This window comes from Drosophila kikkawai, chromosome 2L (assembly GCF_030179895.1).
Source record: "Drosophila kikkawai strain 14028-0561.14 chromosome 2L, DkikHiC1v2, whole genome shotgun sequence".
NCBI lineage: Eukaryota > Metazoa > Arthropoda > Insecta > Diptera > Drosophilidae > Drosophila > Drosophila kikkawai.
Window position 1 is genome coordinate 24694278 of NC_091728.1, and position 18640 is coordinate 24712917.

The 18640-nt window shown below is 44.7% G+C and overlaps 1 protein-coding gene across 4 annotated transcripts in view; it reads right to left on the reverse strand.

Annotated features, from left to right (window-relative positions):
• Positions 1-4364: 4364 nt before the first annotated feature.
• The window catches only part of sns (sticks and stones), a 61065-nt gene continuing 46789 nt past the window's right edge, over positions 4365-18640 (reverse strand). For all 4 annotated transcript variants that reach the window (XM_017172392.3, XM_070286669.1, XM_017172391.3 and 1 more), the window contains 3 exons: positions 18231-18342; positions 13591-13772; positions 4365-8784 (listed from right to left, as the gene is read on the reverse strand). In XM_017172392.3, the coding sequence (XP_017027881.1) occupies positions 8134-8784; positions 13591-13772; positions 18231-18342 (945 nt within the window). In that variant the 3' untranslated portion in view covers positions 4365-8133. The remainder of the gene's footprint in view (positions 8785-13590; positions 13773-18230; positions 18343-18640) is intronic.

Genomic DNA, 18640 nt, shown 5'->3' on the forward strand with positions numbered 1-18640 from the left:
ATGAAGAAATCCGACCGAAATTATTATTATACCCGTGCACGGTTTTATAACTTTAGGTTTCTTAGTATAAAGGGAGTTTTTTGGTTTCTAAGAATACTTCTGATATTATTTCAAATGCTAGAACGACAGGAAATCATAATTCTAGTAGAGTTTTAAGTATTGTTTCTCTGTAGTCTGTAGGTTTTTTATTTCGTCTTTGATTATACATCCCATTCTTAAATTAAAAAAAAATTCAAACCGGATACAGCGGTAAAACTCTATTAAACGTGGAAATCGATCAGTATGAATAATCCCAGCTTCTTAGAAATGTTTTAAGAACAACCCTTTCTCTGAAGTAAAAAATAAATATTTGAAATAATATTCACTTTTAACTAACTGCCCCCCATTCGAGGACACTGTGCGGCGAATCTCGCCCGAGGCGCTTTCTCGCTTTTCTCGCCGGCTTGCCGTGTTCGCCTACATTTTTCGCCTCGCCGCTTGTTGCTTGTTTGCCGCAACACACACACTCACGGCTGACATCCTTTCTTTTCCTCGCTCTGATTGTTTCTCTTTTTGAGGCCTTTGGCTATTTAAATCAGCTGTTTGGCAGTTCGTTTTGAGGAAATGCCGAGAACGAGAGTCTGGGGAAAATAAATAAAAACATTCCGGTTGCGAATCGTGAAAGGTTTCTCGATATTTTCGTATAATTGTGTGTCGCCGGGCGTGTTCTACTTGCATTTGTATTTCATTCTTTTCGTTTTTTGATTGCCTGCCAAGACGCCAACGGCCGACGGCCAACGTCGCGTCAGTTCATTATGAGATGCTGTAATAAGCGTGTTAAAAATAAATCATACACATATGGGGCGCCCAAATATATATCTATTCATTCAACTTGAACTTGTCAGGTTTTTAATGAATGAAATGAAATCATATTTTGCAGCCGCATTCCGTTTCTGTGGTTCCTCTTGCCTTAGGCTTTATTCTTTGCCAACTGAGAGTCAGCGTCATTGGCTTGGATGCGATGCGTTCAGGCGGAACAACTTGAGATATTTTCTATTTAGTCCGGTTGATGGGTGGTAAGCAGTTGATGCAGGGCTGAGGACGAGAGCTTTCCCTCGCACCACCCTGGCGTATGAGTAATTTGAATTATTGCGCATTTCATTGCGAGGTCTTTCGAGTGGATTGCCTGCAAAATAAGCATGTACACGAGGAGAAAGTATGAGAAATGAGTTCAAATTGATGCCAATTAACAGGTGAGTGTAGGAAATATGTATAGGGGAACTTAGAGGTAATATGCATAGGAAATAAATAGTGTAGTGAGTTTATAAATTCATTCATATTTTACATTATGGTTACAAATATTTACTAATATTTTCTGTCTCGCAAACCAACTTTTATTGAAAATTACAATTCGTAAGAGCAAGTAAAAGGTATATACTGGTCATTGTTTTTTTCCAGTGCTAAGAAGGCTGGCGGTTAAGATTACTTCCCACACAAATTAGCCAAGTGTGAGGCTGCAGGGCACCGATAAACTGCATAGCCTCGAAATGAATTTGCGCAAAACAATGGGAACCGGCAAAGAAATCGGATGATTCTGGTTGCCCGAGCCCGCTGTCGGTGCAGCACAAAGGATGCAAGGATGCAGAGGATGTTGTTGTTCATTCCGGAGTTGCATGCGTGTTTGTGTGTATGGCAGGACCTGCCCCAGAAAGGGATCCAATGTCGGCTAGATCCAGCCAATTGTGCAGGCAGCCGGAAAAGAAGAAGTGCGCAAACTTATAATCGGGTCTTTCTCAGTATCTGTTTGTGTTTTGGGTCGGTTGGCCGCAATTCATTACGGCGGGGTCTGCGGTTTTTCCGGGAGGATTGCTGGATGCTCAGGGTTTTCGGGGGGCACTGAGTGGGAGTGAGTTAGGGAAAGGAGTGACTGCGGTGGCTCTGAGCCCCGGTTTGTTTATGCGTGCGGCTTCTTTGATTGTCAGCCGGCAATTTTGCCAAAGGCATAATTGCTATGTATGCCCATTATTGCGGTTCGGACTAGGCCCCCTCAAAATAGGCACTGAGAGAAAAACAAATACATTTTGTAGGCAATTATTATAGACGCAAAAGGAAAACAACAATTGGGTCAAAATAAATGTATTTTGTAACAAAATGTTACTAAATAATCTTGAAAAATGTTTCAAGATTTCCCCTATTAATTCAAAGAAGCTTGATAACCTTTAAGACCCCGAACAATTACACAAGAAAACTTTTTTATTCATACTTTAAGAAGAATAATTACTGGGCATCAAGTACTTTTGTGTTTTAGAGTGTGCTTAAATTTGATGGCTGAATTTTACAGTCGCCGCTAACAAAGCGAAAGGAGCTCTCATGTTGCACACGGGCTCGGTCAAGTTTCGTCCCTGATAATTTGCAAATCCTTGCGTCAATGGCCATGACAATGATTATGCCAACGGGAAAGTTTTTCGGTCGTCATTGTTTCCTTAGTGACTTTGGCCCAAAAGTCCGGAGACCTGCAGCACTCAGGCCGCCTTAGCGCGCTTTCTTTCCCCACCGGAAAAGTTTGGCAAACAAAACTTTTCCATTTACTCGGCCAGATGAACTGTGCGAGTACTTGTGACGTGCATTTCCACGCTGTCGCCACTGAGGTTTGTTCCTTTTGACGGCTCCGCTCGCTGTCCAAAAACCGTAGACACACAAAAAAGTGCCCGGGCTTGGAATCAGGTTCGGGTCAAATTCAATTCCGGGGAAGAGATGCGGGACGACTGTCCAGACGCCGGCGTTGTCACCTGCATTACAATGAAAAGGCCAGGAGGGGAAGGTTTCGATTGCAAACCTGTAACTGGAATACCCTACTTTGTATTTAAAAAAAACTTGAAGCTGAAAGCAATTCTTTAGCTTAAACTCTTAACAATACAGAGGTTATATATACCGATATATTTAAATAGTCCTAGAACATTTATTTATTAATTTGCGGCGCATTTTTGCAATATTGTTATATAATCCATACAAAATAAGCTAGATTTCTTTGGGTTTAATTTTTAAATATTATTATAATTAAATATGGCTGAGCCTATAAAAATATAATGAATATTACTTTAAATAAAATATTCATATTATCTTAATCTAAAACACTTATTTATAAAGGGTTTTAGATCGTATTATTATTTGTTGAAGAACATTTTTCTATTAAATATTTCTTCCATTACGTTCTCCCACTTTTTTTAATATTTAAAAAAATATACTTGTATAGGGCTCTCTGTATATATCCTTCCTAGATTTGGCTGTATTTTTTTTTTTTCAGAATCCTTATTTGAATTATCGGCATTATTTTCGAAGTATCCTTTGGCTGCGACTCGTTAGGGGAATCCTTGAGTATTCCGCACGCTGACAGTTGCCGAGTTGCGGAGCGGAAAAGTTTCGTGTCCGGCGAAATTCGCCCGGACCCGTTCCCGTGCCCGTAACCATACTTACTTGCCCATTCCATTCAGCTATTAATTGAAGGCCCATCATGGCCAGGCTTCACTTGTTTGCCGTTTGTTGAATCAATTTGCGGCAACAACTGATGAAGCCGAAGTGGTTGTCGAAGGGAGCAGCAGGAGCAGAAAGAGGAGCAGAAGAACGAGCTGGAGAATGAGAACGAGGGGGTGGAACAGGGAATGGGAATAAATCAATCAATTGCAGCAAGGAATGCTTCTGGCCACGCCCTTTTCTGTGCGAAATTTTATTTGCCCTTTATTGGCGCCGCTCTCTCTGTTGATCCACGCCCCGCACATGCTATACTTTACTATACATATATAATATGTAGTATATATGTCCGTATTGTGCTCTCTTTTGTTTGTTTGTATTTTTTTTTATTTTGGCGGAACTAATTAACTTCCATTTAAATGAAAAACGAGCTACGATTTGTGCCCATCGAATGAGCGTCATAAAGTCAGTCAGGAGAGAATAATGGCCCCAGCCGTGGAGTACGCACACATGTCCGTGCCCCGTGCCCGGCGGAGCGTTCAATGGGCCGTATACGTAATTTGAGGCATCCAGACCGACCCAACGCCCCCACAGTCCTGGGCCACCGAGAGAGAAATGCTGTTAAAATTAATGCCAGCTCGTAAGTTTTACAAGGAATTCAATTTTTTGCACCGCACCGAGCAAGACGGATAGTGGTCCTGCCGCCACCCCTCGGAAAAGTTTGGCAGTCGCTGGAAAAGTGTCTTCCGAGGATCTGGATAGCGTTCGTCCTTATTCCAGCCTTTGTTTGAGTCCTGACACCGCCACGGCTGCCTTTCCCGCTGAAAATTGATTCGAAAGTTTTGCCATTAAATTGTCTTTTGTGCCGTAATCGGTTGGCCCCTTTGTTCGAGAGGCAATGGAAATGCATTTTCGGCTTTGGTATTCATCCTTTTTTATGGTTTTATTATTCATTTGTTAACAGATCTTTTTTAAAAATGCAGTAGGTTTCATATGCATTAATTTTCATATTTTTTCAATAATTTTTTTTTTCTGTTTTAGTTTTGTATTATTTTTTTGTCAAAGAGTGTTCCTTGTTTTATACATTTTTCTGAGTGGCGGCTTATGCTTTGAGTTTATGAACTATGCTATATACTTTTTGGTTTTATCTTCGAAAGAACTTACGCCATGTTAATTATTGTTGTTTTTTCCTCTTGACTACTGTACAATGCCTCAGTTATAGTTATAGATATATATACGCGTACGGACTACATAGAATACATAACTAAATAAGTGTCACAGGAAAACATTCATAATTCGCTTTATACACACACTCGCACACTCGTCCGTTTAGATTGGTTTACTTAGCTGCAGCTGCCTTAGGTTTAATAATTCGAATTAACATTTAACATTAGCCTAGGTTTCAGTATTCAAGTCTTGTGTGTCGTCGTCGCCGCTGCAATTACTCTACGTTAATATCGAACGGGAGGGGATTTCCGAAATCAAACACAGTTCCCCATGGGGCTTGCAATTAAATCACACAACAATTAAACACAGCAATAGTGAAACAAGCACACACGCACACACATATGTATCTATAGAGTCAAGTTCTTTTTTGTTTAACAAATATCTCTTTGGCAAAAATACAAATTGAACAACTTGATTTCGTGTATGGGTTAATTGTTTTAAACATAATTATCTACAATAAGTCTTATTTACTTTCCCCCGACATTTCGTGTGTGTAAACTAAGCAGTGTGTGTAACATTAAGTACGTATTTCGGATCAGATTCAGAAATCAGGGACAAACAACAATTGCCACATACAGATACTCTCCGTGCGACAAGCTGGGGAAGACATACAAGATTTGTGAGAGGATGCGGATGCAGATGTTTAGAGATACATTTCGTTCGTTGAGTATTAAGTTCGAGTGCAATCAAATATGTAGTTATCCCTAAGAAAACAGCGAGTTGGTTGGTTATTTCTATATGTATACGAGTGGGGAGTTCCCTGCCGAGCTCCAAACTTTAGTGGGGGAGGGTCAGGATCTAAGAGATACGAGTTACGAGATGCGAAATAGTATGCTACGTTTACACCTATGAATTGCAATGACTCTGTCTGTTTCTCTCGCTATCTGTGTGTGTGTGTATCGATATACCTGCATTTGTCCTTTTTTCGTTATCGCTAGTTATCGTTAGTTATTATTCGTTAATCTTTACTCGTTAATCTTTACTCGTTGCTTTCCTCGCTGCTCTGCGTTGGTATTGTACAATTGGAAAGGTTTTGGTTTTGGTTTGCTGTTTTGAGTAGTTGTTCGAAATGCTTAGCTACTTAAGGTTACGGATCCAGTTAAATGCTAATTATTAATGCAATTTGGCAGCACTACTCGTAGAGGTGGAGTACAAGCTATACATTCACATATCTGGTATAGAGAGGTGGCCTCTGTCCCATGTCCCGTGTCCCTTGACCCTTGACCAGCGTCCCGCGTGGAGTGCGAGTCCCATGAAATATGGCCGAGATAATGGCGGCGAATATTAATGACAGCCACAACAGGTTGCCCCACCCTGGCCCCCATACCGTAGCATTCCCTATTTTCTCGCTCATTTAACTTTTATCTGGCCATTGCAATCGCAATTATTCAATAGCGGAAATCCCACAGAGGATGTGTGTGCTCCCAGCCGCCTCGTCTTCATTCTTAATTTCATTCTCAGTTTTCCGCGCATTTTTCTTCATTTCCCCCATTGCCCTGCCCTGCTGCTTCCTTTGTCTTTGTCTGTGTCTACGCGTGCGTTAATTTCAAAGATAATTTCACTTTTAATTACACACTGAAGCGGCTTGGCTGCCTCCGCATCTATTTCCAAAATCAGGGCATTTATTCATTTGCGATAATCCAGGGCCAGGGTGAAGGGCAACCGGAATAGCAGCTGCAGTGTTGTTGCAGTCCCAGGATCTGCGAATCCTGCGACTCCAACCCAGATCCAGCAATTACATCCAAATGAATATTAAAATCCACACATTCTGCCCCGAGTTGCCGCTCTGTAATTATGCACGACGCTCGGAGATCTCAAGAACTTGGCTACAACGTCAAAGATACGGATGCGGTTGCGGATGAGGATGTGGATGCGAGGGCGTGTAGTTAACGCTTCCCCGAACTGAACCGAACCGAACCGAACCAAACTGGTCCTAGAGATGCCAGAATTGTCTCAGTCTTGGTTCGGGATGCGGACTGGCAAAGCTAATGGCATCGCAGGCCAGGATTGGCATGTCACGCTCGCTGAGCTGCGACGAGTGGCAAATGAAAACTGTTTATGTGCGGCAATGCCACTCGAGTGCTGCCCGATGGATGGCAGAAGGCGATGGAGAAGGAGACAGAGCCAGAGTCGGAGCCAGAGATGTGTTCCTAAGAGATAAAGCCAACTTCTGCATATAATGGCAGCGAGGGCGTGGCCGTAGCCCCTTCATATCTGCGGCTGCTGCTGAACTTAAATTCCAAGTCGTAATCTTGAGCAAACATTGATTTCCAGATGCGTAAATTTCGCCATACCACTAAGAAAGTTTTCCCTGCAAAAAAAAAAAAGCTACAGCTGATTTTGAACAGTGTCTTTAAATTTGCTATCTCAACTCCCGGGCAAAGCTTCTATAATCCTGTTTGAATTCAGTGGAACTTCTTTAAGTTGAACTGCGTTCTTGGTATTTTAAAATCATTAGGATGAACTTATTATATTAAGAAGTCATTTTATATAGAGAAAATATTAAAATTATTAAAGTATTAATTGAAAGCAGGTTTTTTATAGCCTGATAACTAAATGTCAAAGTAAATGTGGCTTGCCCGTAATATTTACTTGAATAATTAACTTTTAAAATATTATCTTTTATTTATTAAATCTTTCATTGCAAATTATTAAAAGTCTAAACCAAGGAAGCTCCACTGTACTATCTATCTATTCAAGTGTGAGGTGTCTCCCTACCCCAAATATTCAATGCTTTCCCGTCCCATTAAAGGGGAAGTGCCGAATCTGGACGAGGAATCTGCAGCTGTATCTAGGGGTCGCGGTCGGGGGTCACCGAGCAGCTAGCGGCTGTCAACCTTCAACTTTCGACGAGCGTGGACGCTCCGGGCACCGTCCAGGGCAATCACGTGCCCAGTCGACTTGAGCCGAGCACGCCCCTGGGAGCTGTCAAGCGGCGGCTCTGGACCGCGTCGCGTTTTCCACCCGACCCAAGAAAATTTTCAAATTATTTCGCCCGCTTCTTGCCTGCTTTTCGTTTTTTTCTTCTGGCTGCTCCTCCTGCTTTCGGCTAATTAGTAAAACTCTCTGCGAAATTATGCTCACTCCCCCAAAGGCGCCGCCTTATCTAAATAAACACCCAACAGTCGGCGGAGGGAAGGCGAGAATTTGGTGGAAATTTACATAAACTAATTCGCTGGCTGATTTGAATAAGGTAATGGCCGAGAGTGGCTGCCGGACAGGAGCGGGGACCAGGAACTGTGACCAGGGACCGGGGGACATCGGGTCATCAGAGACAGAACCCAGATGCCGAAGAGAAAGCTCCTAAACTAGCTACATCCTTGCGAGTAGGTTGGTTACAGATACAGATACGAGTCGTGGATTAGGTTAGGCTGCTCAGAACCGGGGCTCACTGCCGGTGAGGATCTGCACCGTGGTGCTGCTGCAGCTGGTGCTGGTGGCCCCAGTTCCCGCCTACAGCTATACGAGGTGACCGTCCGCGTCCGTGTAGGCCACCGGGATGCCTCCGGCCTGGCTGAAGCTGCTCATGCCCGCCGCCGTCGGATCGAAAGCGCCGCTGGTGGTCATCAGAAGGTTGTTGCCCAGTCCGGCGCCCGCGGGTGGCAGGTTCAGGATCTGTAAGCTGCCCATGGGCGCCGATACAGGGACACCCACGCCCACACCAACCAGGCTGGCATTGAGAAGCTGCTGCTGTTGCTGTTGCTGCTGCTGCTTGTTCCTGTTGGGATCCTTGAGGATGCCGTGCGGCTGGCGGGGCAGCGTGGCCGTGGTTGTGGCCGTCGGAAGACTACCGTTCAGCGTGGTGCTGGTGGTAAGCGTGGAGGCGCTCAGGTTCACCGGATGGTGCAGGTCGTGGAGCATCTGCATCGGACTTCCGCCCACAGCCGACGTGTGGTGGGTTACGTCCGGAGGCGGTACGCCCACCATTCCTCGCAGGATGCCCCGCCGCAAGGTGCCCGAGCCGCCGGCCACTGCGGCCACTGATCCGTTGCCAATAAGCGTGGCGCCGCCATTGCTGGCCAAGAGGGCGGCCTGAGAGGTCACCGACATGGGTTGTAGGTGCGCCATGGTGAGGGGCTGGGCGCTGAAGTCCAGGGTTGCCGGGTATTCCTGGAAGAAAATATATATCATTAATTTAATTAAAAATGTATTGACCAGGAGGGAGGTGCGTTTTATTCATGTGTAACCCCTAAAAATGTCACAAAAGCCACTTTTTACCAATTGATTTGACTAACTTCTTTGTATTGACCCAAAGGCAGCAACAGGATGTTCCAGGGTCAGTGCCTCAAGGATTGTAGGGGTAGGAGCGTATCCGGTTGTTGGCACGCAAAATGGCAAGAAGTAAATGCAATTTAAAACAAGTTGTGGCCACACCCAGGCAGAGCCACAACCAGAGTGGATACCAAAGCCACCCACTCATCCATCCGTTGCGGTGTTTTTGTCCAACCAGCTTGTAACTATTTAAGCGGCAATTTGTATTTTATTGCCAACTTTGGTTGGCCTTCCAAGGCTTCCCGCCGCCTCACTTGGCAATTCCACACCCGAAATGCCGCTGCTTGGCTTTCGTTTGGCTGGCGTTGATAAGTTAAATGCTGACTGCCGGACGCAGTCGGAATCCCTATGTGGACTGACTACTACGTGCACATGTGGAGTGGCCGGAGCCAGAGCCGGAGGGCAGGAACTTGACTTCAGCCGGACAACTTAACTACGGTTCACTTTGTTAACTTGAGTTCTGCACAGTTTTAAATTCAATTAGTTTTCGTGCGGGCGAACTCCGGCCATTGTCTGACTGCGGAGCTGTCAGCTGCAGGCGGCGGCGGGAAGGGATCAGGGATCTTGAATCCTGAATCCTGCACGGGGAATGGGCTCCGCAGAAGCGCAAAGGAGTGCCAAGGCATCCGTCAGATACTTTACGCACCCGGGCGCTGTTGCTGTCATCAATGCGAGATACGAGATACGAGTTACAAGATACGAGAGAGTGTTTTGTTTTAAAATTCATGGGGGAGGAGTGCACAGCTGATGCCGATTAAATAAATAAGGGGATCCGCACCCAGGCCATAATTTAATTTTAGCTTCAGCTCAGCGAGACTGTCAATCACTGAGAGAAAAAAAGCTTGAAATATGATAATTGGAAAGGGATAGATAAGTTAAAGCTTGTGGAGAACCTAAGCCTTTCTTCCTGGCTATGCTTTCATAGCTTTAAAGCTTATGCATTTTATATTTACATTACGAATGTACTCAAATCTATATGGAAAAGCGATTTCTTTCAGTGTGGCCTTGGCCCGCCGGCGCCGCTTGGTTGGCCTTAATGTGGAAAGTTTCTTTTTTATGGACAGTGTAGCCAGCGGGGTGGCGAGTGGCGATGCCAATTGGTTATTCTATTTACACAGAATGAAGTTCCAGCCGCAGCGGCACAACTCCGGAGGCATCGGCAACAATAATGAGCTGCGGAGCGAATTAGCGAGCGCGGCACACAAAAGCCTTTAAGTGGCCAAAAGTTTGCAGGCAGAAACCCTTTGCAGGAGCAGGGACCAGGGAGCTGGGAACCCGGAATCCTTCTCGTCGCTCCCAAATCGCCTTGGCTTAAGCCCTGAGCGCCGCGACCGAGGAACTTTTCGTTGAAGACAATTTAACTTTGTAAACTGATACAAAATGTCCGCCCTGGTCTACTTAAGACTACTTGCAATTCCCCGGCCCAATCCCAGCTCCGTTAATCAGAGCTGAGTGTTTTGTATCTAATGTGTTTCTGCTGGCTGTCGTCCTGTCGCCGTGTTAATCCTCCAGGACTTTCAATTGGGCAATCGTTGTAAAGGTACTAGGAGGGAATTTGATTCGCAGGACGCTCCTTAATATTCCAATTAGGTGCACGGCCAAAGTTTGCAGTTCGGAACTTGAAAGTTGTACGTGCTGCAAACTTGGACATGCGGAGCGACTTCCTCCTCAACTGGCACAAAGTGTCATGTCAATTGAACTGGAAATCCACTCGCAGACAGTCAGAGCTTCTTTTTTTTTTCTCCTGCCGACGCCCGAGAAGGAGAAGTTCTTGTCAGCAAGTTGTATTGTACACAGAGAGTGCTGTCATAATTATGGCATCGTTAGTGCCAATCTTGGCCTTTTTCAGGAACCAAGAAGAACCAAAGTAGCCAAAGGATTCGAGGCAGGGAATCTCCATCTCCACTCTCCTATTTGAGCCGCGGCTTAGGGCTCACTTCTGTTTGCGCCCTTCATTGTTTCATATCTCGGGCGACAGTTTAATGGGAAAACTTTTCCAGCTGAGCCGAACGGAGCAGCTCCTAACCACCGCCGATCAGCTTAGCTAAGCCTACGCCCACTTGAGAAACACTGAGTAAAATCATCCAAGGAGGATGCAATCGAAGGACTCGCAGATTGCAATTTATTTCATCAAATGAACCTCATAAACAAAGTGAAATTCAAGAAATAAATCAAACAGAGAACAGTCCTTCTCTCAACGAACTTAAATTTATTAACAAGGAAGCTGCTCAATCACTTTTCAACTCGGGAAGGCAAGGCGTTGGCCTGTCAAATTATCATTCATAGTTACAGCCAGACTGTTGACAATAAATTGGATTTTGATGTAAATATTGGCCTAAGATTTTAAGTATTTGAGTCAATTCAAGTCCAGTGGCTTTGCCTTATCGAATAAATCAAATACCGGAAACACATTCGCATCATAAATGGGAAACTCCGCAGAACATAAATTGATTAAGAAGCTGCTCAATCACTTTTCAGCGCTTTGTGATAAACTGGCTAAGCCGAATCGAATCCGCATCCATTGCCAGGGACTCGGAGTCCGTGATGGGCAATTACAGTGGAGCCCAGATGGAGGAGCAGCCCCTCTTCGGGGACTAATGTGCAGAGCGATGCTCTAACTTTGTTAGATGGCCATTTTGTTTTGTTTTATTCGGTCCTTGGTGTGCGTGTGTGTTCTCTATGTCCTCTTTTTTATATTGTCAAGTTTTCCAATTGAAATTTAATTTGATTTACTGTTATAAATTGTCCTTATTCATTTGCTGTCCGTTTGGATACGTGGCGCAGACCGAAGAAGCCTCAGTTGAAACAGAAGCTGGAGCTGAAACTGAGACAGATGCTCTCTTTGAAAAGTAATTTAGTGCTGGCCAAATGTTTGCGGGTAGCCACAGCGAAGGGACTGCTCCTTTCTGTATATTTTGTAATTTTTCTAATGATGTTTATCAAATAATTCAATTTGGCTTCCACACAAAACATTTCTTATGTGAAATGGCAAAAGGCCCCGCACAAAGCGGAAGGGTGGTGGCTCCATGTGGGAGGATATATACACACACATATGGGATGTCATTGTTGACCAACTAAACCGAAATTGAATTTTTCTCCCTCGTTGACTAAAAACCGCAAACAAAAGGTTTAGTCCCATGTCGGGGCGCTGGCAAAGAACGATGACGGAGCACTGGCTACTGGCCACTGGCCACTGGCCACTGGACACTTGATACTGCCAGTCGCCGTCCGACCACATCATTTAACTGTGTACTCTTTGGGACCGGCGCACAATTGAATAACTTAACAAATCGTATAAAGCCCATAAACATGGTCAACTGCTAAGCATAAATATTATTATATTAGCCGGCTGCAGCCAGCTGGTGTCCCATTTCCTTAGGGGGGGAGCTTAGGCACAGTGTGGCAGAGCTGATGGGTAAGTCCTTTTCAGTTGTAATATATATTTTATAATAGGTTAGCAACGCAATTTCAATGTAGGCAAGCACAAACTAAAGGAATCTTTGCTGGAATGTGTAGGATATATTTCAGATACCTCGAAATTCACAAAAGTTTTTCAATATTTCCTGCTCCTGTTATGCTGGCACATGTCCCAACAATTTATGGATGCCCCACAGTATTACTTCCCTGTCCTGGAGCTACTGCTGCTGCTGCTGCATTTTCCCCTCCATCTAATTTATACAATTATTGAGCGTCAGCCAAGTTGATACGACACATAAATGGCAATGGGAACGGGGCTAACTGTCGTCCCACGTCTGGTGTCATCTTATGCTGTCGCATTTGCACCCCTTTAGTGCCAGCAGTCATCAAGTCCGCCAAAGGGGACACACATGCTTGGACGTACAGCGGTGGAGGGGCTCCATAAAAGGAGCGTCGGAAACATAAATTCCGAAAATTGATTTCCCCATGTTTATTGTGAAATTTGCGGAATTTATATTGGCAGCCAATGCGACAAGAGGCGAATGTGTGTGGCATCCGCCAAGGAATGGACATCGCATGTCCTTGACTAGATGCGGTGTGTCTTACGGAGGTGGGACAGACTCCCGACTCCCCCCTTTCCTTCCGTCTCCTTATGAGTGATGGCAGCCCCGAAAAAGGCAAAAACTTTGTCGCATCTGTGGGCGTGCCTTGTCGTAAAAGCGAGCTGCCATACGCGGCGTATGCGTGATATTAAATTGTTGTCAGGAGGGAGGAAAATAATGTTTGCCCTCCGCGCTCAGGACAATGCAACAAAGCCAGTTGCCAGTTGCCAGTGCAGTCTGCTTCATGGGGCTTACTTATAACGCTTTTAAGTCCGTCATTTGTCTCTACAGTGTTGCGGATTATAAAAGTCGAAGCGACGCGCGTTAAATGCCAGCAGGGAGCACTGCCTGAGACACGGTCTCCCTCTCAGAGATCGATACATGGATTTATGGGGGATGCAAAGTGCCAGGCTTCCCTCTGCTCCGTGGAAAACTTCGGTTAATTGAGCGAAATAATCCTGGCAGGGACGCGGCACAGCCAGATGGCAGCCAGATCAAAGAAGGTAACTACAGATGCGGGCAATTAAGCCAGCTGCATCCGCCGTTCCTCCGTTAAGCTTGGATCCCAGCCAAATCCCCTCCTGCTCCTAGCTAGCTAGCTCGGTCGGTCATTGATCTCACTCACCATGGGCGGATAGGACAAGTATCTGTCGCTGTTCATGTTGTAGTAGGAGCCATCTGGCGGCGGCGCCGGCGACGGGGACGGAATATAGACGCCCTTGCTGATTAGCATCTGATCGTCCCGGGTCATATGGATGGCGGCGCCTCCATTGTTGTGCCGGGGGTGTGGCAGCGTGCAGGCGTTTACTGTAAGAAAAAATAAGACAAAATATATGTGTTATATGGCGGCATTCAGTTAATATGTGCTTAAGTCAAAGTGAGCCCCATTTTATATGCATTGCTGCTGTTTTTTGTGTGCGGCCATAAAGCCCACTTTAGCCGGCTTCGGGTTGATTTTAATGGCTTACCAATAGCCCCTGCTCGTCCCTGCCTTTTTGCGGGGTACGTGCTGCGCTCTACTGATTATTTTCCTATATTTTTCCCCACATATAGTATGTATGTATGTGTGTATACGGTGCTGCCGAATGGCCAAGGCTTAAGCTTTGATTGCGACCATAAGCGGAGCATGCCGCAAATGGAGAGTTGCAAAATGCAGAACACATTCAATTTCCATTTTAAAACTGCAGGCGAGGAAGCTGTATAATCGAAGGAGTTGCCGCATGCACAACACTAAAGGCTGCATTATCGTTTAAGCTTTTAATCGAATTTGTGGCTTATATTCAAGATAATAATACCAAGTTCCTGGGTATATTTTAATATGCGTATATATCCTTATTCATTTTTAACATTTTTAATTTGAAAATACAATATTAAAACTATCGTAGATGCCATCAGGAAATTACACACAATTTGTGCATTAGAAATATCGAAAAATAAAGAAAGCCTTTCCAAAAATCAAATGTTAAGGCAAAATAGGAAGCACACCTGAACAAATGGCCAACACACATGGCTAGCAACAATTTGCTGTTCGGTTCTGGCTGATTTCGTGTGCAAACGCACGGAAAGCAAAAGAAAGTGAGGGCCATTAATTGCAATGGTTGCTACACTGCTGATAAGCCCGGCCCAATAAATATGCAAATGTCGATGGAGTCTTCAGTTGGCCAAAGGGCCAACATCCTGCCACCGTGCCACCTGCTTGGGGCGTGACAAATTGGCCGACATACTGCCACGTTCCGTGGAAATCGAGCGTCTGTCAGCTGCGGAGGCGTGAATCCCGCAAACGTAACAAATTCGTAATTTTGTAAAATAGACTTTGACATCGCCGGGAAGCTGAGAGCAGCAGCCACAATATTTTGTGAGGGCAAAGTTGCGACACCGACGACGACAAATCGAAGGAAGCCTGCGTTGGGTCCTTGTTCATCCTGCGGCTTGTTTACTTCTGCATATGTGCTGGAGCTGTGTGGCTCCCTCAAAAGACAGTCACTCATGAATTATTGATTTTTCGATCAGCGCCCACCATTGTTGTGCCGAAAAAGAAAGCCCGAACGGAAAACTGTATCTTTGTTCCAATTTCGGTTCTGTGGCAGCTGCATAATTGTTGCCCGGGTCAGGACCACTAGCTTCTGGCCACCAACAAGCAGCTCCAGGCTCCAAGCACCCAGCAACCAGCTCCCAACTCCCAGCTCATCAGATATTAATAACACTGGGCCAGGCCAGAAAGGAGATAAGAAATGCTTCACGTGGCGGATGAAAAATAGCGGGGCCCAACCATGAGCTATAGTCCTTGTCCTCCTTCCAATGCGGGAGTTTTCTTTTACCAAAGGAGGGACTTCAAGGGTTTAACGCCGAAAGAACTGGCAACAGATACAGTCACAGTTAAAAATTTGACTTAAAGGAAATGATTAAACATTTTTGGATATATAAAATAGATATAGATAGATATGTAAATGTTCATTAACTTATTCAGAAGTGTTGTTGTTAGTGAAAGAAGCTTCCAGTAGAAATCTGGTTGCTCTTTCATATCAACAAACAATTGGAATAGCTTTAGAAAAAATTCTAAAGCTATTCCAATTGTAAATAGATTTTAAAATAGGTTCAAATTATACGTTTGGGTTTTCAAATTTCTGATTTCTGGTAATCATTTACTTTGTTTATTTTACACAGAACCGGAGTCCTGGTTTGCCAACTAAACTGCCCAAGTGTACACTTAATGCATTTAATTGAAAACCCCTAAAAAATAATTTAAGGAAATGAAAAGCTTTGGCCAAAAATGCATTTATTTACGGAAAAACGCATGCTTTGAGCTCCACCAGAGGCTCTCGCACTCTCCCAAGGTCACAAGTGGGTCAGAGCCGCAGACTTGTTGCTTTCGGCCATGCTCATTAACATGGCAGCGCGTGGAAAAGTGTCTCATTAAAAGCGCGGCTCTCTGGCTTTTCCTCGCGTATGCATTTCCATGGCAAATGGTAAATGGTAAATGAAATTGCAATCGCCGTAGGCGGGGAGGTGGAGGGGAAGCCCTTGGGATTGCGGTGTGGTTGCTTGTCATCTGGTTTTTTGTCAATGGCTCAGACGGCCACCCATAACGGCACCACCACCCTCTCGCAATTTATACTCCAGGAAAAAATAGAAGAACCAAGAAAAAAAAGCTGTTAAAAAATGTGACGCCAACTAACAAAAACAATTTCCGCTTGCCCCGCCCCCCGTTAAGCTCATGTGCATGCCGTCGCCTCCGCTGCTTGCCTGAATTTTCCTGCACCACGGTTCTGCTTTTGCCCCGCTTTTCCTCGCTTTTCCGCCCGGCTTGGAACAACAGCCTTGGGCCCGCTTGTTTGAGATTCAGCTTCCGGCAAGCATTTTAATTTTTTGTGCCACGTGGGGGATTCCTTCGCACCCTCCTCACCGGCGCCGCCTACATTCATTTTTCTTTTTCTTCCTTCTTTCGGTCGTCCTTTCTTATGCCGTTCGCTGTTGTCTTTGTTGTTCTTCTCCCTCAGCGTGTTTTCTTTTCAGCTCGCTCTGCTACGCGCTTGTTGTTGTTTCGGGCATAAAGAAAATGGCGGTACTCACCGCACACACCCATACACACACACACAGGCACACGGCCACAACAGCACACATACGTAATTATGCGTGTCGCCGCAAAAACCCCGAGGTGGAAAACCGGGAGGCGAAAGTGGGCGGCAAGACCTTGTCTTGGGTTTATCTATTGCGAACGACGGGACATCCGCCACACGGAGAGAAAGTTTTCAGTTATAGTCGGATAATGTAAGAGACTTTTTAAATGAATTTGACATAGCGTAATTCTTAGGAAGTGGAAATTTAAGTTATGGTAGATTTGAAATCAATTCGGAAGGCGCCGAAAAGTGTGCAATTAAATAAATAATAGTCTCTTAGTCATGGATAATTTCAAGGCATCTTTTGTTTTTTAGCATTAATTGGGCAGAATTTTAATTGATTTGAAAACCACGGAGTTACCCATTAAAAATCGATGTATTCTACGAGAAATATAAACGTCAAGAATTATGCAATAACCCAGTTTGGAGACCTAAATCTATTGATAACCATATTTGCAGGTATAAGGGTTTGTAACATGCTCTTGGGAAGTTAATTAATATATTTTAAAAACACCGAGAAACAGTACTGAAAAAGGGATTAGCAAGGACATGGGATTCTTTGGCTGTGCTGTCCAAAATATATTTGGCACACAGCGGGGAGCAAAGAGGGCAAGCGCCTTCCAAAATTTTCATGTCGTTGACATAAGGTAATTGTATTTTTTATGCCAGAGTCTCTGGCTCTCCCTTCCGGGGATAAGTTCTGCAGCTAATGTATTTTTATTATTTCTACGCTTTTGCATTTAAAATGCATTTTCTGCTTTTTGTTATCATAGAACTGCTGTTGTTCTTCCGGCTTCGATGCTTTGATAGACAGTCACGGTGTCTATCGTTATCCCTATCTCTTTGTCCCGGTCTGGGCCTGGGTCTGGATCCGAGTCTGAGTCCTTTTCCTCGGTTATTATTCTTCCATTTCCATTTGTGCTTGCCTTAAATTTCGGCAATTCGAGGTCTGAGCTTTTTTTCTTAAATTAGCGCAGACCGCACGTGATTTGGAGTCAGCCTTGAGCCATATATATATGTGGTCTATAGCTCTATCCCTACATACGTCAATTGAAAATCAAGACTGACAAAAACTTTGCCGTTCAATTACAATTAAGATGGAGATGTTGTGCTGGAATTGAATTTTCAGCTCGCCCACTTTCGTCCTTCTGCCGCAAAGCTCTGTATATTTATTTCTGCTCGTTCACTTCCCTTGCAGCTTTTTACGATTTTCGTTTCCCTATTTTTTCTCTCTTTTCTTCGAACATTTGCTTTGATTGCGCTGCAATCATGGCATAAAAATCAACCCAAAACGAGTGCAACGGAGGGCGATAGAGGGTCAGGAGCGGGTCTGGTCTGGGTGGGTCTGCTGACGTCCTGACAGCGCGAGTGCCAGCTCCCAACTTTGTTTTGCCCAAAAGTTAATTATCTAAAGCGTTTTTTTCGCTTCTTAACTGAGCGATATGCATGGCTCTTATTGCGAAATATAGCTTACTCTTTTGTAAAATAGGTATTTAAGATAAGATTTCAAGAAGGTAATTAGCTTTAACTTAAAAGTAGAGTTTTTTCCTTTAAGAGGACTCAACCCTTTAAAAAAAGCTCAGTTCTCTAAATTTTCTGCTCCTTTCTTAGAGGCGGCAGGTGGGGACCTGCTGCAGTATCAACTTACCAATATTATTCGGATATATGACTGGCAGGGTGCCATCCTTTTGGTATCTGGGCGGCGGCATATCCGAGCCCTCCACCAAATACGTGGATGCCGCCTTCTTGCGGGCCTCGTCCTGCGAATGGATAAAGACAGAGAGAAGGATGTGGTGAGACATGGAGCAGACATGGAGAGAGTTGTGGGGGCTGGCTGACTGGGTATATATCAATTTATATTCTCATTCCCATTTGAGTAATGCCCCGTAATTACTCCACACTTTGCTTTTTGGCATACTTTGGCAAAGGCGTTGAAAGTCGTTGGCGCGTAATTGACAGCCACAATGACAGCGGCGACACACGGACAGCGAGGAGGCCGAGGACATCGGGCACATCCAGGACATGGGCCATGGGACAAAAACCAAGGACAAGGACGAG